General features: G+C 47.6%; 1 protein-coding gene across 1 annotated transcript in view; it reads right to left on the bottom strand.

The window, feature by feature from the left end:
* EDC4 (enhancer of mRNA decapping 4) overlaps positions 1–21620 on the bottom strand; it is a 777931-nt gene that overhangs the window by 293977 nt on the left and 462334 nt on the right. Inside the window, exons 20-21 of the mRNA XM_085639493.1 lie at positions 21369–21518; positions 20590–20644 (exon numbers count right to left, since the gene is read on the bottom strand). Of these exons, the coding sequence (XP_085495619.1) occupies positions 20590–20644; positions 21369–21518 (205 nt within the window). The remainder of the gene's footprint in view (positions 1–20589; positions 20645–21368; positions 21519–21620) is intronic.

Here is a 21620-nt window from a genome sequence, read left to right as displayed (position 1 = left end):
CGCCACATGTTTGCAGCTTGAGAGGCGGTGCGTTTGCCAGACGCGTCTAGGAGTTTGGATTCCTTGTCTGGCGGTGGGGCTTCTCCTGAGGACTGGGAGTTAGCCCGCTTTCTAGCTGTAGAGACAACTAGGGAATCTAAGGGAGCAGGGCCCTTAATGTATGCAGGGTCTGTGGGTGCCGCCTTGTACTTTTTCTCTATTCTAGGGTTTAGTACCCTGGCCCTGACAGGGTCTTTGAACACCTCTGCGGCATGCTTGGTGACACCCTTAAGCATGGGTAAAATAGATGTGGATTTGTCCTGTATGTCAAATGTGTCCAGTAAGAAGTCGTCTTCCACTGGTTCACTGTGCATGTCCACCCCATGGTAGTGTGCTGCTCTCTGCACTAAATGATGAAACCCTAAGGAGTCCTCTGGAGGAGACGGCCTGGATGGGTATAGGTCGTCCTGAGGCATATCGGGTATATCAGGGTTATTGTAATCCTCCCATGGGTCTGGGGTCCCCGGTGGAGTGGGATCCATTGGGGCGTCCACCGGGTAATTGTCCGGGTCCCCGTCGTCCGGATCTGGGGACGGGGTCGGAGAGTAATGAGGTAAAGGTGGTGGAGACCTGGGAGGGGGTGGAAGAGGTGGAGGAGGCAGGGGAGGAGGTAGTGGGGAGGGCACTCTGAGGGGAGAAGTAGCAGAGTCCTTCCGTTTGGGCGGTGGAGGAGGAGCCGGAGTATCAAGGCGTCTTTTCTTGATAATTAAAGTCAATAGCCCAGTCTTTGGATCTTTGGACAGAGTCTTTTGTAAAGGGTCTGGTGTAAACAGAGCCAATGGTGCCGAATCGTCCGTCGGCACCGATGATTGCGGAATCGAGGGCTTCGATGGTTTCTGTGCGCCATGCTTTTTTGGGGCCTCCGGTTTTTTCGGCGTCGAGGGAGTTTTCGGCGCCGGAGCGTCGGTGCCGACTGATTTGTGTTTGGTCGGCGCCGAGAGTCCAGGCTTCGGCACCGGTGGCTTCGGAGTCGAGCTGGATATTACTTTCTTCGGTGCCGGATGCTGTTTTTCGGCACCGGGCGTCGGCTGGCTCGATCCAGAGCTGCCGTGAGACTTTGGAGGCTTCGACACCGGGCCCGAAGGTGGGGTGATAGAAGCTTTGGTCTTGGTTTTGCCCAGGCCAGCAGGCGAGGGTGTAACCTGAGTCTCTTTGGTTTTGGGCGCGGGGGTGGGAGGGGGCACAGTACTCATGACCCGCTGCGCCGGTGTGATGCCCTCCACGTCGGAGTCGTCGGCCTCGGAAGCGCTGACGACGTCTTCCTCCTGCTCGGTGTGTATTTGCCCCGAAGCTTCGGCGCCGTCTCCGAAGATGTCCGGTGGAGCTGCAGACGATGAGTGCGCCATGGTGCGTCGAGCTCTTCGATCTCGGATGGTCTTCTTCGATCGAAAAGACTTACAGGCGGGGCAGTCTCTGGCCTCGTGTTCTGGAGAGAGGCAAAGATTACACACCTGATGGAGGTCGGTGTGGGGAAATTTAGACCCACATTTTGGGCACTTTTTGAACGGAGTCCTTTCCATCGGCCGGGACCGGAGTCGAGGAGGGCCCGAAGGCCGGTGCCGATGTACGGGATGGAGAAAGTGCCGCTTCGAGAGATGAAGATGATGATGAAGAAACTCGAAGAAACGAGGATTTTCCGTCGAGGCTGGAACCGTAGAAGTTCGAAGCCGGAGCACGAAGTATCACATCCGAGCCAGATGGCGGAAAAAAAACAATCTGAGGATGGAGCCGAAGCCCATGCGCAGTACGGACCGAAGGAGGAGTCACCAAACTCGTGACTTCCAAAGACTGTCCAAAGAACAAAAACAAACTGCAAACATCCAGGCCCAACACCAGATGGCGATCTATGCTAAGTGTACAATCTGCAGCTCATATGCCTCGAACATATCGTTACACAGGTAAGTAACTTGTGCATCTGAAAGATACACGTTAGTGATAGATTCCTTACCTTAGAATACATACCCAAGCAATACCAACCCGGTGGTGGGTCTGTGAAGTGAGATTACACCAGAAAGTCACAGAGAACTGAACGGCCAAAGAAGCCGTCTCTCCAGACCTGACTGTTAAGGCAATAGTGCTTCGTGAAAGTATGCAACGAGGCCCAAGTGGCTGCCTGACAGATGTTTTGCAGGGGGACACTGCGTCCCAATGCTGTAGTAGCTGCTGTTGCCCTGGTAGAATGGGCGCGCAGCCCAACCTTTTTAGCCAGAGAGTAACAGGCTTTAATGCACAAGACAACCCATCGGGAGATAGTCCGCTTGTGCATAGCCCGGCCTTTCTTGGCGCCCACATAGCCAACAAAGAGCTGGTCATCCACCCAGAACTGTTGCGTTCGGTTGAGATAGAACGAAAGCACACGTATTGGGTCCAGACGGTGGAGCCTCTCCCATCTTCTCTTGAAGGGAGCGGTGGAGGAAAGAAAGTGGGCAGAGTTACAGTTTGCCCCCCCAGATGAAAGGCAGAGACTACTTTTGGTAGAAAGGAGGGACGCGGTCGAAGCACAACCTTGTTCGGATGAATCGCCAGGAAAGGAGGTTTACAGGAAAGAGCTTGGAGCTCACTCACCCGCCGAGCGCAGGTGATGGCCACCAGGAAGACAGTTTTCAAAGTTAATAACCGCAAAGGACAGCTATGAAGAGGCTCAAAGGGAGCGCACATCAAGTATGTGAGAACCAGGTTCAAGTCCCATTGAGGCACCACAAAAGGAATAGGAGGGAAAAGGTGAGTAATGCCTTTGAGAAATCTATTGACAACTGGGGACTTGAAAAGAGAGGGCTTATCAGGCAGCCTAAGAAAAGCTGAAAGAGCAGAAAGGTAGCCCTTGATAGTGCCCAGAGCAGAGCCCTACTGGGCCAAAGAGAGAAGGAACAATAGGACCTCAGATAGAGGGGCAGAAAGAGTATCTACAGCTTTTGCCGTGCACCTTGCCACACATTTTTTCCACCGACAGGCGTATACCGTTTTAGTGGAGAGACGCCTGGCTGCCAGAATCAGATTACAGACTTCAGGAGGCAAGTAAAATGGAATCAGCTGTCGCCGCTCAATCTCCACGCAAGGAGGTGGAGGCTGGGCAGGTTCGGGTGGAGGACCGTCCCTTGTTGCTGCAACAGGAGATCCTCCCGAAGAGGCAGTCGGATCGGGAATCCACGCTCATACTGAGTAGCTCGGGATACCAAACTCTTCGAGCCCAGTCCGGTGCCACAAGAATGACTTGGGCCCGGTCGCTTCTGTTCTTCTTCAGCACTCCTGGCAGAAGTGGTATAGGCAGAAAGGCGTACAATAGACCGCAACTCCACTCGTGACAAAAAGTGTCTCAGAGCGAGTGCGAATAGATCTAACCAAGGTTCTCCCCATTGCTGAAAGAGACCTTGTGCCACCTCGAAGTGAACACGCCATTCGTGATCCAACATGCATCTGCGGCTGAGTTCGTCCGCCCTGGCATTCAGGGTACCTACCAGGTGTTGTACCACCAAGGAAATGCCTTGACGTTCCAGCCATGTCCAGAGACATAGAGCCTCCTGACATAGGGTCCACGACCCCACCCTGCCCTGCTTGTTGCAGTACCACATGGCGGTGGTGTTGTCCGTGAACACCTGCACTACTCTCCCCTTGAGAGAGGGAAGGAATGCTTTCAGTGCAAGTAGGATCGCCCTGAGCTCCAAAAGATTGATATGGAGCTTGGACTCCGCCGGAGACCAGAGGCCTCTGATCTCCGCCTCTCCCATGTGGCCGCCCCATCCCAGGAGGGACACGTCCGTCACTACTGTGTGCTCCGGTTGGGGAAGGGAGAGGGATCCGCCGCTGACCCAACGCTGGTCTGTGAGCCACCACTGCAAGTTCTGTGCAGTGCCCTCCGAGATCTGGACGTAGTCGGACAGGTTTCCCCGATGCTGCATCCACTGGAACTTCAGGTCCCACTGCAGAGCCCGTATATGCCATCTGGCATGATAGATCAGCAGGATGCAGGAGGCCATGAGGCCCAGCAGCCTCAGGGTCTGCCTGACCGAAACCCAGGACCAGGGCCGAAAGATCGGAATCATAGCCCGAATGTCCCGGACTCGCTGTTCGGGAGGATAAACCCGAAACTGGGCTGTATCCAGAACCTCTCCGATGAAGAGGAGCTTCTGAGAGGGAATCAGGTGCGACTTCGGCACGTTGATGGAAAACCCCAGCACATGCAGGAGGTCGGCCGTAGTCTGGAGGTGGGAGACGACTGCCTGGGGCGAGCCCGCCTTCAACAGCCAGTCGTCGAATTAGGAGAAGACTGAAACCCCTGATCTGCGCAGATGAGCTGCGACCACCGACATCACTTTCGTGAACATCCGAGGGGTGCTGGTAAGGCCTAAAGGGAGCACGGTGAACTGAAAGTGCTCGTGGCCCACAGTGAACCGTAGGTAACGCCGGTGGGCTGGCAGGATGGGGATATGAAAATAAGCATCCTGCAAGTCCAACGCTACCAGCCAGTCTTGCGGGTCTAGGGCAGACAAGACCTGAGCAAGCGTGAGCATCTTGAACTTCTCCTTCCGGAGGAAGCAATTGACGTTCCGGAGATCCAAGATAGGATGCAGACTTTTGTCCTTCTTTTGAACCAAGAAGTAGTGGGAGGAACAACCACGCCCTACTTCGGAACGCAGTCGATGGCCCCCTTGGCCAAGAGGGCGGCAACTTCCTGCTGGAGAAGTGCCAAGTGATCCTCCGACATGCGTTGGTACTGAGGTGGCATGGCTGGAGGGGTAGACTCGAAGGGGAGGGAATAGCCCCTTCGGACTATCTGCAGAACCCACCTGTCCAAAGTGTCGGTGCGCCAGTGGGGGAGGTGATTGCGAATCCTGCCGCCCACTCGCGTTTGGTGGGCCTGAAACACCAGACTAGGAAGGTTTAGAGGCAGTGGTGGCAGGGGCGGTGGTGGATTGACCCCACGCGGCGGGCCCAACGACCGCGGCTGCACTGAGACTGTGGCTGCGTTGGGCGGCGGTTCTGAAAGGAACGCGCTTGGGCGCCCCGACCCTGACCTCGAAAAGAGCGTAAAGCAGACCCCGAAGGGGTGCGCTTGGTGGCGAGACCCAAGGACTGGGCCGTAGCCTGAGAGTCCTTAAAGCGTACCAGGGTGCTATCCGCCTTGTCACCAAACAGGTGTGTGCCATCAAAGGGCATGCCCATAAAGTGTTCTGGACATCCCCGGAGAAGCCAGTACTTCTAAGCCAAGCGTAACGGCGGAGCGCCACCGTTGTGGAAAGTGCCCAGCCGAGGGAATCGGCCGTGTCAAGTCCACAACGGATAGTAAATTTAGCAGCATCTCTCCCTTCGGTAATGGCCTGGGAGAGCACCGCCCGAGCTTACACAGGGCACTGAGGCAGCACCTGTGCCACGGTGTCCCACACAGAATGTGAAAAGCGGCCCAACAGGCACGCAGTATACACCGCCCGGAACTGGCAGAAGTGAAAATCTTTTTCCCAAACTGCTCCAGTTTCTTAGATTCCTTGTCCGGAGGAGCAGAAGGGAATGCGCTCGGCGAGGCAGAAGCCTGGACAACCAGACTGTGAGGCGTTGGGTGTTGTGTGAGAAAGCTGGGGTCACCTGGCGCCGGGCGATGGCAGCACGCCACACCCTTATCCACAGGAGCCCCTGTGTTGGGTTTAATTCAGGTGGTCAACAGGATGTCAGTAAGTGCGTCGTTGAAGGGCGGCAGCGGCTCCGCAGAAGAGGACGCTGGCTGCAAAACCTCAGTCAGGAGAGTGGTCTTGATAAGCACAGAAGGGAGCTCGAGGTTAAGAGCCTCAGCCGCCCCACGCAACACCACAGAAAAAGTCCCAACCTCCTCCGTAGCCACAGAAGAGGGGGACAGTGTACCAGGATGTGGAGAGAAATCCAGATCCACTGGACCTTCCATACCACCTTCCCATTCTAGCTCACGCTCGCATTAAGCTGTGAGAGGGTCTTCAGACCCCTACCAGTACTCCCCTTCGTCCACCGGTTGTGAAAGTGGCCGGTAAGGACGAGGTGCTTGGGGAAATGGGACAAACTCCCCACCAAGAAACGGAACCGGGGGGTAATAGACGAATCCTGGTTCTGCGCTCTCCGGCGCCGCATACAGCGCCGCCCTTCGCAGCGCCGAGGCCGGAGGCGGCGGCGCCGTAGGGTATCGTGCCGGCATAGCCGGCAGCACTGGGGCAGAACCACCACACGGGTCCTCTGGGCCCGAAGGCGCTACGGAGGGACCCGATGGGCCAAACAAACGGCTCATGGCCGACAGGAGTCCCGTGCGGGCCTGGAAAGGGTGGGTAGGCCGCAGGCAACAATGGAGGCTTCATCGGAGCCGCGGGGGAGTGACCGCACGCCACCTCACCGCGTCCCGCGACCGGTGAGGGGTAGACGAAGAGTGACGTCGCTTCTTCGACTTTTTATGACGCCGTGACTTACCTGTCCCCGAGTCAGACGAGCGATGGTGACGGCTCCGCGACCGGTCCCTCGACCGGCATGGAACCGATTGCCGAACCTCCAACAACTTACGGGATCGCTCCCGCAAAGCTTTTGGCGCCATGGCCCGACAATCAGGGCACAGCTCGGGGTCATGGGCGTGCCCCAAGCAGAAGAGACACATTTCGTGCAGGTACGCTACCGACATGTTCCGACGGCAGGCCCTACAGAACTTAAAACCGGACATCCCTACTGCTCCAGGAGTCGAGTACTCGACAAATCAAGAGAAACAAGTTCTCAGAAACCAAGTTAAAACATTAACTAGGGGTACCGCTCTCTCTCGGAGCTACGCTTGCTGGCGCGGAAAAAGAAAGAACTGACGTCAGCGCACGTGGGCGCGTCTAAGTAGCTCCGATGACGTCATCTCGGCGGCTACCACACCAGCGACGTACACGGAGCTGCACGACGATGCCTACCGACACGCAGGGGTACTGCTGACGAAAACTTTCCGGATCCAGTCTGACGCCTGAGGATATTCTAAGGTAAGGAATCTATCACTAACGTGTCTCTTTCAGATGTGAATGTATAATGACTTTTGAGTGGCGAAACCAATAAATGAACGGAGAGGCACTTTAATTTATAAACCAGACCTATTGGCACTGCCAATGCTTGGTTCTCATTTAAGGGCAATCAATGATCCTGACTGCTAAATAAACAATACCTCAATCTTTTCTCCAAGGCAGTATGAGGGTAGCCTACAGATTTAATTAAGATTTCCTCTGGGAGAGCTAGGACTTCAGCTAACTAACCTTTCTTTCTCTTCAAGGGGATCCTAATTAATTGGCCTAAGCACTGAACAGAATATCAAGCCACTCTTATGATAAAAATAAAATAAACAGACAAATATAAAAAAAAGTCCATATTATCTAACCAGGCTTCTCAAGGAAGAGTGACACACTTCGGCATCAGCTCTTGACTCGGAATCAAGACTGTAGTATCTCTTGAATGAATGAGTGAAGAGATCTCCTTGAAGAACAAATTACTTACCTTCGGTAACACATTATCTGGTATAGTCTATCTAGCTACAGATTCCTTAACTTTGAATTTCCCAGGCGTCAGGCTGGATCCGGAAACGTTTGCCGAGCAATACCCCTTGCAGGCGAAATTGAGTGGCTCCATTCGGCTCCGCTTGACGTCGCTGGCGTCGGTTATGATGTCGTGGTAACTATTTAGGCACCACCCAGGCGCTCGGAGGTCAGTACTTTTTGTTTTTTCAATGCTAGAAGCGCAAAGCCACAAAGTAACTGACGCAGTCGTTTGCAAAACTAGGGCCCTGAAAGAGGAGGAACAACCCTAGTCCTATAATATCAGTCTGTTAAGTGGGGAGGCATGGATGGGGCTGTAAGGAACCTGCAGCTAGATAGAGTCTCTACCAGATAATGCGTTACCGAAGGTAAGTAACTTGTTCATCTGATAGACTTCTAGCAGCAGATTCCTTACCTTTGAATTAGATAGCAGAGCCATACTATCCCGGTGGTGGGTTGCGGACTTACATCCTAAACTAAGAAGTCTTGCAGGACTGAAAGGGCAAAATGTCCGTCCCTGCGTAGCTGACCATCAAGGCAGTAATGTTTTGACAACATCCTTTTCTGCCTTTTGATTTTGACTCTTACATTATTCTTGCCTCGTCCTAATATTAGGACACGATCCAATTGATATGTTACCTTGTAGGTCTTGCCATTCCACTGTTTGGCACATGGTTATCCGACAAAAGATAAATGGTTACTTACATGGGTACACATATCCCACATCAGACTTAAGATTGCATGATTTATGATCAATTATGGCTATTCACCTATTTTGAATAGCAACAATATGGCTTCCCAAACTTTGGATTAGCTTACAGTTATTGGTCAATACTTTTATACACCTATGGCCCTCTTTCACCGGTCCTCCTCTTGCACTTCTCCTTACTGTCCCTCTTTGACCTCTATTTGGGACAATAATCGGCTTCCCAGGGCCGTTCCCCCTTTTTACTCATCCTATACGGTTTCCTTTTATTTTGCACTTTTTTTTACACATAGCTCACGTCACGTCACCTGCTTCCTGACATGATTGCCTATTTTTGTCTGCTTGCGATTACAGTTCAAGTTTATTTTGCTCGTTCTTTATACATAACGGACGTTACATGTCTACTGCCTTCTGACACGACTGCCTTCTCATTGTCTGCTTGCGTTTACATTTTGATTACCGGTTAATTTTTGACAAATACTGCACGTTATATAATTATTTTTCAATAGTCTGTCTTTCTTCTTGTTCAGCATCCTGGTTTCCATGCCAACCATAAGTGCAGCACAGAAAGTGGCCATATAGTTGCATTACAGACATGTACTTACACGCTGAATGACTAGCAGAGATAGTTCAAGGTGCCGGCACACTCCCAATAGAGTTTTTCGCCATGCTAATTATTTCTTTCGTGCGCATTTTCATATTCCTATATTTACCTCCCCGTTGACCTGTGGCATGGATTCCATACTGCCATGAGGTAATACGAGGAAGCACCCTACTACTACTGCTCCAGGTAAGTGCTTTTTACGACCATCCGCTTTTGCCCCCTTTGGATATGCATAAGACTGACAAGTTAAACTTGGATTCGTGTGAGGTTTCTTCTAATGGACATCCGCTTCTGCCCTCTTAGATTATGCGTACTACTGACAAGTCCAACTAGCAATAATGAATTATTTTTACTAACGGCCATCCGCTTCTGCTCTCTGAGGGTATGCGCACTACTAATAAGTACAGCATGCTACTGTTTTGGTTTTGCTATTTTATATAAGCGTTTTTGTATCTATTTTTCTACTTATTGGTTATTGTACCAAGCCTGTATTATTACACACTTCCATGACTGCTTATTCTGTGTCGCCCCGGGTTTACATTGTCACCTGTTAACTTAACTTATCTCTATGGCATACTAGCCCGTTAACTATCGTCCAGGCATTCGGCCTTGCCTATCTTGGTGTTGGAGCAATGTCCTCTTAGATCCAGGATCTCATGTCACTCCTAGTACGCCGGCTTGGCATTGTACATGTGTTTCAGGTCATATTAACCGGAATATCAGTGCTTATTTCTGTTTTGCATGGTACAGAAGTGCCTTTAGATTCACTGTGGGTTCGTTTTATTCCTTGTAGGTTCACTAACCGGGCCCTTATCAAGGAGGCCCACGCTGTTCGTGTAGTCACCGATTGACACGTGACTTCACCATTTCATACCGCGCTTTGGCCTCACGTGGCTATTTGGTCTATTTCGAACCAGGTTAATCAGCGACCATGATTCGCCCATCATTTTAATTGGTATGTACGGCTTCTCTCACTGTTTTACTTTCTTGTTGGGACTGTTTATGTGACTTTGTTTGCAAACCTTCAACAGTTTGATCTTTTCCGATCTGTTAGGCTCCGCCACCTCTTCTCTGTTCATCTCTTTAGCTCTTGGTCAGATCATCAATCATCTATTTATTTAGTTTGTTAGGACATTTAGCCTTGCTTCATGACTACTTATGAGATTGACACATACTCCATAGCAACGTTGCTGTTAATATATTTCCCCCCATCTTTTGTGACATACACTTGTAGGTTTAATATATAGTTGTAAGCCCCCTTTCTTTTGTAGTCCACATAAAAGTTTGGGCAATAGTATATGAGTCTATAGCCATATACCAGACTAATATACAATTAAATACAGGTTTTAAGGAGCCTATCACACTTACTTTAATGAAATACTACCATTGTATATATATTTGTGTACCGACATAAGGTGCCAGAGATCTTTTGGCTCATTAGGTTGTCTTGTCCATTGAGGATTGTTGATGTTGTATTCATTGTTCGTTATGTTTTTTAATAAAATAATGTGTATCTTGTGTATGGTTTTTACCATGCATTCAATATTGATTATGAATGAGATTTTTATTACTGTTCATTTTCTGTGCCAATGTGTGTATACATGTGTATTTATGTTATTTATGTTACACCTCTTTCAGCCCACACGAAGTTCAATCTTTTAAACGAAACGCGTTGGCTGAGGCTTTGCACAATTGGAAGGATTTTGAAATAAAGAACTACTTTTTCACAAAGGAATTGACCAGTCTATTATTGAAACATACGCATCTGGGAGTGCACCCCTCCATTTTCCTTGAAGTATTGCATATCTGCCCAGCAGTTTGCATTTCTCAGCGGCAAGTGCAGGAGCTGATTGTGCACACCAACTCTCATCATACTGTTAAGAACTACTAAGGGAACACAGCGAAGAGGTGCGGCTACTGGAGTCCGCCGTTGGTTCTTTGTCATTGATGTTTTGAGAACATTGGTAAAGTAGCCCATGTCGCTACCTGAGAGATGTCTTGGACTGGGAAACCACAAGCCAAGGCCATAGTCACAGCCTTTTCACTTGTGGAATGGGCCCTTAATCCCTCAGGGGTCTGCTTCTTTGCCAAGGCAGAACAGATTTTTGCTGCTTTGCCAAGGCATAACAGATTTTGATTCAGAGAACAACCTGTCGAGAGATGGTCCTTTTCTGCACTGCGCTTCCCTTCTTTGCTCCCACGTACCACGTGAAGAATTGGTCATCCACCCGGAACTCTTTTGTGCGGTCAAGGTAGAACAACAACACTCTTTTTGGGTCCAGTCGGTGGAGACGATCCTCATCCTTAGAGGGATGCGGGGAGCAAAGAAGGTGGGCAAAGTGATGGACTGACACAGATGGAATGGGGTCACAACCTTTGGCAAAAAGGATGCTCTAGTGCAAAGCACCACCTTGAACAGAAACAACATAAGATAAGGAGGTGAGCAAGATAACGCCTGCATCTCACTCACCCTCCGGGCAGATGTAAATCGCTACTAAGAAGGCTGTTTTGATGGTCAACAGCTGGAGGGGACAATTGTGCAAAAGCTCAAAGGGAGCGCACATCAGATTGGTAAGGAACAAATTAAGGTCCCACTATGGCATAACAAAGGGCGTGGGTGGAAATAAGTGAGCCAGCCCTTTTAGAAATCTAATTACAATTGGAGACTTAACGAGAGATGGCTGGTCTGGCAGCCGCAAAAAAGCAGAAAGGTAACCATTGAGAGTTACCAAAGCAGAGCCCTCCTGGGCAAGGGTTAGAATGAATGAGAAGCATAATGAGGGTCAATGGACCTTTCTGTATGGTGTAATACAAATTTCTGCCAACGGCAGGCGTATACCATCTTAGTTGAGGGCTGCATGCCGCTAGATTAACGTTACAGACTTCGGGAGAAAAGTCAAAAGCTATCAACTGTCACTGCTCAATATCCATGCATGGAGACGCAGAGTTGACAGGTTCGGGTGGAGAACCCCTCCCCTGCTGCTGCGACAGAAGATCCCCCCAAAAAGGGGAGCCTGATCGGTGGATTGATACTCATTCTCAGAAGCTCTGGACACCAGACTCTCCTTACCCAGTCTAAAGCCACAAGAATAACTTGGGCCCGGTTGCAGAACCCTGGGCAGGAGTGGTATGGGCAGAAAGGCGAACAAAAGGACTGTGCTCCACCACCGACGAAAACCGCCGCCAGATGATAGCCGCCTTAGAAACTCCAGTGTGCAGTACCGCTGACACTGCGCGTTCTCATTTGGTTGGGGGAAGGGAAAGAGATCTGCCATTGACCCAATCGTGGTTCGTTAACCATCACTGCAGATCTGTTGCAGTTCCTTCCAAGATCTGAACCAAGTGGGTGAGATTTCCCCAATGCTTTGTCATTGGAATTTCAAGTCCCACTGCAGAGCCCGCATATGCATCTGGCATATCTTACCAACAGGATGCAGGAGGCCATGAGGCACAACAGCCTCAGAGTCAGTCTCACCGAAATCCAGGATAGAGGCTGAAATATCGGAATCATAGCCTAAATATCCAAGACTCGCTGCTCTGGAGGATAAGCCTGAAACAGCACTGTGTCCAGAACAGCTCCGATGAAAGGGAGCATCTGAGAAGGAGTCAGGAGTGACTTTGGTACGTTTATAGAGAACCCCAGCTAATGCAGAATGATCGCCATAGTCTGAAGGTTGGAGACGACTGTTTGGGGCGAGGACGCCTTCAACAGCCAGTCGTAAATTTCTCCCTTTTGAGGAAGAGAGTGATGGTTCAAAGATCTAAAATGGGCGCCTTGTTCTTCTTCGGAATCAGAAAGTAGCGGGAATTAAACCCGCTGTCTATTTCTGAAATCGGGACCCTTTCTATAGCTCCCTTGGCCAAGAGAGCCGTAACTACCTCTTGGAGCAACTTTAAATGATCCTCCGTCTGCCGTTCCTGATTTAGCAGAATAGGAGGAGGAAAAGAAAGAATAGGCAGATAATAGCCTTCCTGGACAATCAGCAAGACCCACTTGTCTGATGTTATGGATCTCCAGTGGGGAAGATGACGACGAATTCTCATACCAACTGGAGTAGTGTGGTCGGAATGCACATCGTCCATGTCCTTGCACGGCTTGGGCAGTCTGTACAGGATGGAATCTGGGACATGACTGAATGGGCCGGAAACCCTTTCCGATGCCTCGTAAGGGGCGAAAGGAAGACTAGCCACTGGGGTGGAGGAGATGCCCAAGGATCTGGCTATAGCTCGAGATTCCTTGAACCTGACCAGGGCAGAGGCACCCTTTTCCCCAAAAAGGTGGGTTCCAGCAAAGGGCAGGTCCATCAAATTGGCTTGGACAACGCCTGAGAAGCCAATTGTTTGAAGCCAGGCATGGCGCCTCAAGGGCACTGTCGTTGAAGTACAAGTTACTTACCTTTGGTAATGATGTATCTGGTAGAGACGATTCTAGCCGCAGATTCCTTAACGTAGAATTATCCCCAGGCATGAGACTGGATCTGGAAAATCTTTGCCACAGCATCTCTGCGCGTCGGGGGCGGTACCACGCGACCCCGCCCTGACGTCGTCCGTGGACGTGACATCAGCGAGGTCACATAAGTCCCACCCCGGCACGCTGACATCAGTTTTCTTCGGAGAACATTTCCGCGCCACAGCGCGAAACCATCACAAACAAAACTGTGAGAGTATGGGAACAGTGTACGAAAGAATCAGAAAGGGAAGGAGCGAATGGTGAGGAACAGCACCAATAGGGACAGTGCCAAGCATTGCATTACTGAAAGCCACGGAAAGGAAAGAGCAGAGCACCGCACTGAGAAGCAACCCTGCAAAGCGAAGGCAATAACCTCCCCAGAGGCGGAAAAAACAAGTTAAAAATTACGTGGCAGATGACAAAGTCTGCAACCACAAGCCATAATAGTCAAGGCAACAAGTCCGGAACAGAGGAGTAAGACAAGCACCCCAAGACAACATCATCAAGGAGTGTCAGATCCCCTGTAAAAAGCTACACAGCCAAGAAACTCCAACCCAGAGGATTGCGGGGGAGAAGATGAATAAGCCTGGAAGACCCAGGGTGCAGGAATGCAAAAGTACACATGAAGCTACCGTCCAATCACCAGAAAAGAAGGAGTGGATTAATTAAAAAGAACGAAGTATCCCGCCAGGAAGAGAAAGAGCACCCGCAGAAGACAAATGCAACCCGAAGGGAGGCGACTGCCGAAGACCAAGCTGAAGGGTCCTCGCAGAACGGGGAGGAAGGACGGGTCCTGAAGGAATCTGGGGCTAGAATCGTCTCTACCAGATACATCGTTACTGAAGGTAAGTAACTTGTATATCTGATAGAGACTACTAGCCGCATATTCCTTAACGTAGAATAGATACCCTAGCCATACCCAGAGGGGAGGAGGGTCTGCAAGAGAACCTCACCAGCTTGGAAAAACACAGGGCCCCAAGAGGGGATGATTCATGGGGACAGGAAGGACAGCCCAGCCCCCACCAAGAAGAAGTAAGCAAGAACAAGGAGAAGGGAAGGCCATGATACCACAAGCCTACCCGAGGAGCAAAGGGCGTCTGCCAGAAAACCCCGGAGGGGCAGAAGGCACCCAGCGAGTACCAGAGGAAGAATATAACCACCCTCAAAGCCAGGGAAAGGAGAAGGAACGGAGGCAGAGCCTGCCCCAGGAGAACACACACACAGCGAAGGGCACAGCTGAATGGGTGTCTATCCCAAAGTAGGGACCAAGGCCGGAACGGTTCCACAGTCGAGAAGCGCAGACGTGAGAAAGAAGACACAGACGCGCAAAGCTCCAACAACAAGGGACAGGAGCACACGCTGACACGGCGAGGCCCATGGAGGGGGACCAAAACTACATGGCACGCGCAGCAAACAGCTGGCAAATACTAACAAGCAGCGGCGCAGAACAAGGCGAGCGCAAGACGAAGACAGACATTCCCCAGCCAAAACGGAGGAGAACTAGGTGGAAACACCAAGACACGACGCTGTAATCAGCATGACAAAGGTCGGTCCGATGATCCAGAGGTAAAGAGGGAGGAACCTCATAGAAGTAGAATAGAAACGAGAGAGAGAGAGAGAGAGAGAGAGAGAGAGAGAGAGAGAGAGAGAGAGAGAGAGAGAGAGAGAGAGAGAGAGAGAGAGAGAGAGAGAGAGAGAGAGAGAGAGAGAGAGAGAGAGAGAGAGAGAGAGAGAGAGAGAGAGAGAGAGAGAGAGAGAGAGAGAGAGAGAGAGAGAGAGAGAGAGAGAGAGAGAGAGAGAGAGAGAGAGAGAGAGAGAGAGACCGCACCAAGCGGTATACCGGGACGCCAGGAAAACGCAAGGAACCTGAGAAGGTATCCACGTCCCCCTAGCTTAAAACAGGGTTATACAATAGCCAACAAATACCCCACCTACGGTATGAATCGTCCCTGAACAAAAACAAGTTCGATATAACCTTACTCTCTAAAGTGGTAGCTTGGTCGAGCAGTAAGGCAGTATCAGAGGACAGTGTAAAGCATTTGTTGTACACACTCAGGCAGCAATTGGTCTCTCACACTCAATAACTGAACTCTAGGCCAATGGTTTATATATAAAAAATATATGCTTGTTTTATTTTAGAACCAACAATTGGATTTAAAATATACTTTCTCAGAATGAGATGCTTTATATAAATACTTTTGCAATATGCAATTGACTTTTTTAAACAGTTACAAGTGGTTGCAATAGGCAACTCTATTTTAAACACAACAATGCATTGAGCTCAATGGAAATTTCAAGTTATTTGCAACAGATTACTTTTAGGATTACTTTTGGAATTCCAGGACTGGATCCTAGATTCAGTCCTGGGTCAATACTTGGAATCAAGTGATGAAAGTCGACTTAATTACTGTGATGATTTTTAAACAATAGTTAGCTATTTTAAAAGTTGACACTTAGAAAATATTTCAAAGAAAACAGTCAATGATTCCCTATGGAAGAAAATTCAAGTTGCAGGTAAAGTATGTTCTCGTTACTTTTGTAATCCAGTACTGGGTGCCTAGACTCAGTACTGGGACCTTTATCCAAAACAGGTAAGTAATTACGTTTTCAGATATTATACGATTTTTAAAGAATATTTAAAGATTGCAGAAATTGACAGAAGAAATTTCACAGAAAAACAGTCAATGGTTTCCTATGGGAGAAAATTGGGTTACTGGTAAGTACAGTTGTAATTATTTTTCAGAGTCAGTGCAGGGCACCAATATCCAGCACTGGGAGCTCACCTAAGAGCAGGTGAGTATTTTCGTTTTCGTTACTCGGCTGATTTTTGGTGAATATTTTAAGATTTGAAAAGTCCACACTTAGAAGAAATTTCAGGAAAAAGCCAGTCAATGTTACCCTATGAAGAAAATAGAGTTATCGGTTTAAAGGTAAGTACTCGACTGGCAGAGTTGAGGTTCTGGGCATAGACTCGGGGGTCCCCCAGGGTCAGGTAGGTACAGTTTGTTCACCCTCATCGACTCTAGGGCGGCCGGGTGCAGAGCGAGTTAGGCCCAATGTTATCCTATGAGGGATAGGGGGGCCTTGGTTGGTGGCTGCTGACTAGCATGCCACGCGGCTGTGAGCTGGGCTCCTGGTCACTTACTCAGGGCAAGTGGGGAAGTAGGTAGGTGTAGAGGTTGCACTGCCAGGGCCACTCGGGCGGCTGGGTGCAGGGTGCTTTTGAGCCTTCGGGCGCTCAATTGATTTCAACGGGAAATCTCCGGTTTAGAAAAAGACTGCAAGCTCGGGACGAGGATTCTTCAGGTGCCACCACCACTTCGAGAGGTAAGTTGGGTAGTTGGAGGATAGGTAGGTACCCCGGGATTGGGCACAGGGGACCGCGGGGCGCCGCGTGCAGGGGTGCCTTTTGGTGTAGGGAAATCTTACACTCTGTTGATCGCAGTAGGGGGGCACCTTGTTCTGAGGCTGCAGACTTCTTCAGGAGTGTCGAGAAAGGTCCTTGGGTGCCGGACTCGGGGTCACAGTCCCTCTGCTCTACCTAATCTATGCCTCTTCTGCCCTAGACCATTCCAGTAAATCTTTCTCCTAAGTTTCCTGTGTCACGGGTTGCGCGCTAAGCCAATGAATCGCTATGCGCTGATTAGCCACCGTAAAGCCTAGTACTGTAAAGCACCTGCTTAGCCGTCTTTTCGGATTTTCAGGGAAGAGCCCTAACACACACACCTTGACTATGTGCAAGACAACACAGCCCATCGCTCTCTGAAGCTGGGCCAACAGTTCAAGCCAGTAGCAGACTATGACCCGACAAAGCCAAACTATATGTGGGAAATCTGCTTCTGCGGCTCCACATTGAGGACAGCCGGGGGCCCTTGAGGGATAAATAGTTTTTAATCTTTTAGGGGATAAACAAAAGTCATATGTACCATATCATACTGTATTTGCTTGAAACTGGCACACACCAACACCCTCCAGACCTCCACATGCATCTTAGTCCAATCCTTAGGGAATATGGGTTAATCGCTGAGATGCTCCCACGATTCCTCTGTACATGGTGGTTTTTATTTGCCTATCAGTATGCAGTGCACAATATAAGGAAGTTATAAGTCTGTGTCCCCTGCCATAGACCTCAAGTGTCTGTTTACGTTCAGGAGCATCGAGAAACGTCGGCCAAAGATGTTGTGCCATAGCTGTTAGTTTGAAGTACTGAAGGAATTGTCCAGAGTTCAAGCCGAATGACTATCACTCCCTGTATGGTAATAAATCGTCCATCTGGGTATAGGTCGGATAGCATAAGACATCCCTCTTCCCCCCATTTCTTGACCAACATTAGTCGAGTAATCTGGTCGAAGGGACGCATTATCTACAGATCTAAGTTGGGAGGCACTACCTTATATCAATCCAAATATCCTCCGTTATTCTGTTAAATAAAAAATAATCCATACAGGTGGAGAGGCCAATATATCTTGTGACTAGGTAGAATAGCTGCAATAAAGATGGTAGTCCTGCCCCCCAATTACTTAATATGCTTCAGCTTTTTTAGTGTTGCTTCGATCAGGGACAGTGATACTAGGCCACTCAGCTGATAAACATTTAGAACTCTATATTTACAAATGATTGATACACACAAGAATGTTTAAAGCCCCATGTGCAAAATCTTAAGGGCTGGATCTCCCTGGAATCTGAAAAACAATGGCTCTTTTAGAAACAAGTAATACAGAGCCTGTCACTATGGAGGACCCTGTGGTTTACCATAAGCAAAGACCAATAATACTGATTATCAAACTGATTAATACCACAATACAGGAAATCATGGGATAAACTGGAATAGACTATGATGCTTGCATCATACCCAACAGTCTTTCCTCCAACACATAAATTCAGACATCACCCCAGTTTAAGATGGGTTTACCTTTTGGAAATAGAGAGAGGGATATTATTAAAGATTTGTTTACAATGGGGAAGATCAAGTCATTTAAGAAATGCAATACAGACTCTGGATTAACAAAGAGGGAAAGGCTGCAATAGTTCCAGCTAGACAATGATTTGTAAATGGGGTAAATAAAGTGGGAGCTACCAGACGTTTTACCAACTGTGAAAGACTTAAGTTAAATCTACTGCCCATTTATTCAAAAATATGCCAGCAACAAAAGAACCAGGTGCAGTAAAAAAAAAAAAGGCACTCATGGGAGATCAAACTGGCTAGAGATAGAAATTCGCAAGAAGGGAAAGGTTGTAAAAGCAAATTTCTTGAGAAAGGGATGTGTGCAACAAAGAGTTACGGATGGCATTACACGAGAGCACATAATCAAAAGAACACATGGTACCTTTTGAGATAAATGTTGGACAATCTCACTGTCTATGGTTCCTTATGTGGTATTCAAGTAGCACTAACCAAGTTGAAATGAAGAGGAATTCTCTATTGCCATCAATATTGCTTGCAGGAGTTCTATTTGAGAAAAAAGGTCCAAAGGTTCTCTTCCTGGGTAGTATTGCAGTTTTTTTTTTGTTGGGAGGATGCTATCTCGAGGTATTGGACCTAGTTATGCCTCAATTGTAACTGGTTGTGAATGTGTGAGTGCATCCTTCTACTTTTTAGATATTAGTAAATAAAAAATGCTTCAAAATTTTTGGTGATGATTTTTTGATTTTGCTTTTATTCCTTGTTTTTGGAGTTTCCATAATTTTTCCAAGGTGTTACAGGATTCAATTTGAAACATTTCAGCAGCCGACAAGTGTTTCGCCCTTACATGGTCATCTGGACCAGGGCTTTCTCAAGGCTTTCAAACTTGTTAATGGCAGTTCTTAGTGTTTTGTTATCGATCAGATAAATCTATTATTCCAAGCAATCCAATTCTGGCATCATTTAAACACCAGATGCAGAACGGGATTATCCCCAGGACGAAGTCGCCACACAGACAGAAATAACATCTTCTCTCGTATGTATTGAATTTTTATTTACTAATATCTAACAAGGAGAAGGATGCACTCATTGCTTGCCGGAGTACCCATGGAGAACTACCTATAATGCAAATGTGATTCTCAAGATTTACTATATCGTAGCTCATGTGATCCTGGTCACAGAGAATTGGGCTGGTCTTTGTTGTTAATAAGGACCCTTTTCTCGACCCTCCTCAGAAAATGTCCTGAATTCCGACACAGACAGGGTAAATTATATTTAACAAATAGAAAAAATCAACTGAAATTACTCACATACATCTCTTAGATCACTACTTCTTTAGCGGTACAATCAATTAATTTGATGCAATTCTTCAAAGTCAGCCTCGTCCATTTCTCTAGTCTCACATGGAGTCCCCTTTCATTGTCTATGCCTACAATATCACGTTACCCTGTCTTCTAGGAAACATATTGTTCTCCATGCAGGCCACTCATAACCCATGTTCCACTCTCTCGGGTCACTATCACATTCTGCCTCTTTTTCCATCATCTATCACCACCAGCAAAAGGCCTTCAAAAATAACATTTTAATGTTTACCTCAAATCCAGTTGATATCTCTTGATTACAACATTTGATGCACCCCAACTACATCACAGTCTTTCGTGTTAGAGTTTACATTAAAAATGTTGAAACTGGTCAACCTCAAGTGATCCAAATATCAAAATTGTCATTGCTTTACATGTTCTAGTTTGAGATAATATACCAAAGGTGATTTAATCGGCAATAAAATGTTTCATTGGTGCAGAGAAAGGGATCGATGAAAGAAATTGACTTTTTTTTAGCAAGGTTTTAGAGGAGGTCGTCTGGTGGCAGATTTTCAATATTTTTTAAGTCAAAAACGAATGTTAGCAGGTTCCTCGGTATATATTAGCTAAAACTAAGCCTGGGTCTGATGACTCAAATCTAAACAGAAGGTTAAGGTCAGGAAAGGTAGAGCTACATGACAGATTCTCCAGTGCAGTCCTGCACATGTCGTGTCTTGGGTTAAAAGTGAGCACAGGGTGGTAATGGGTCATTAAAGAGAAGAGAAAGAAAACAAAAACCAGTGATTGGAGAAAGTAAAACAAGAGATGGCAGTAACTGTGTACAGAAAAATATATTGTTTGCTTTGTTTAATGCTGCATCACAGAAGAGCAGCAGGCTGCTGCCAATGCCATATTTTACACCTTGAAAGCTACAATTTGATTTGCATTTAAAATATAGTTTTAGGGGATAAGAAAACAAGGTGGAAAGTGAAAATAAAGATGGTCCTAAGGATAAGAGGCTCTTTGACTTGAGCCATTTCTAATTAAAGCAACTATAATTTTAAGATGGTTTGAAAAAACTAACCTGGTGATGATGATGATGGTGGTGGTCCGATGTCCTCGGTGATAGGGGCAGCTCCCTAAAATCACACAAAGATTCAAAGTAAAAACAGCCACTTCCACATTGATCTGTGGCATTTTTCTGTTGCAGTCTACACCTAACATAGCCCACCATACCAAGAAGAAAGATAGTTGAATGGAATGGGAGGGAAGAAAGTACATTTAAATAAAGTATTATATTGTTAAATCAACTATAATTTCAAGTACAGAAAACACAGCGAAATTCACAAGCCCTGCTCTCAGCTATGAATATGACAGACCATAAAGCAGTTACTTTTTGTGGTACTGAACACCTATGTACATTAGACATTTACAATCCCCACCCAAATGTATTCACTTTTAGTTGTTTACAAAGGAATGCCCAAGAAGAATATTGTGTAGTTATTTTCCAGAACTGATCCAGGTCATTGTGGGTATATGAAGTTATTCCAGACTATATGTCTAAATAGTTGGTACGAAAGCAGTGTAAAATAGGTTCTAAATGCAAGGTTATTACAGATGCACAGCATATGTACTGCTGAAAAATGATTTTAATTTAGACAAGCAATTTACAACATTTAGACATTGTCACAAATACCAGGTTACTAGTAAGACTTGAGGCCAAAGGGTGATTTCCGGTCCAGCATCACAGTAATATCATATCCCCTTAATGATCCCATAAGCGAGTCTAAAAAATACTTCTTAAAGTAGAGCTAAAGCCCACAGCAGTGCAGCCAACACAATAGAGAACATTGGTTTTCTTACCCATCATCTTTCTTGCTTTTCCTTCTGAGTTTAGGTGATGCCCTTGGGGAAACCTTAGACTTCCAATCTTTAACAGGTAATCTTTGTGCAGCACCTTTGGAACCAAAATTTCCAGACGAGGCCATGCTGGCAACTTCATCATCGTGCTCACTACATAAAAGTCATGAAAAAAGTAATACTTAAAGACATTCCAAGAGAAAGAGCTAAACAAATTTAAAATATTAGTCATTTCTGTACAAATTATCCTGTTTG

The sequence above is a fragment of the Triturus cristatus genome, chromosome 12, assembly GCF_964204655.1.
Source record: "Triturus cristatus chromosome 12, aTriCri1.1, whole genome shotgun sequence".
Classification (NCBI taxonomy): Eukaryota; Metazoa; Chordata; class Amphibia; order Caudata; family Salamandridae; genus Triturus; species Triturus cristatus.
Note: the sequence above shows the minus strand (reverse complement) of the source record. Positions and strands in the feature narration are given on the sequence as shown.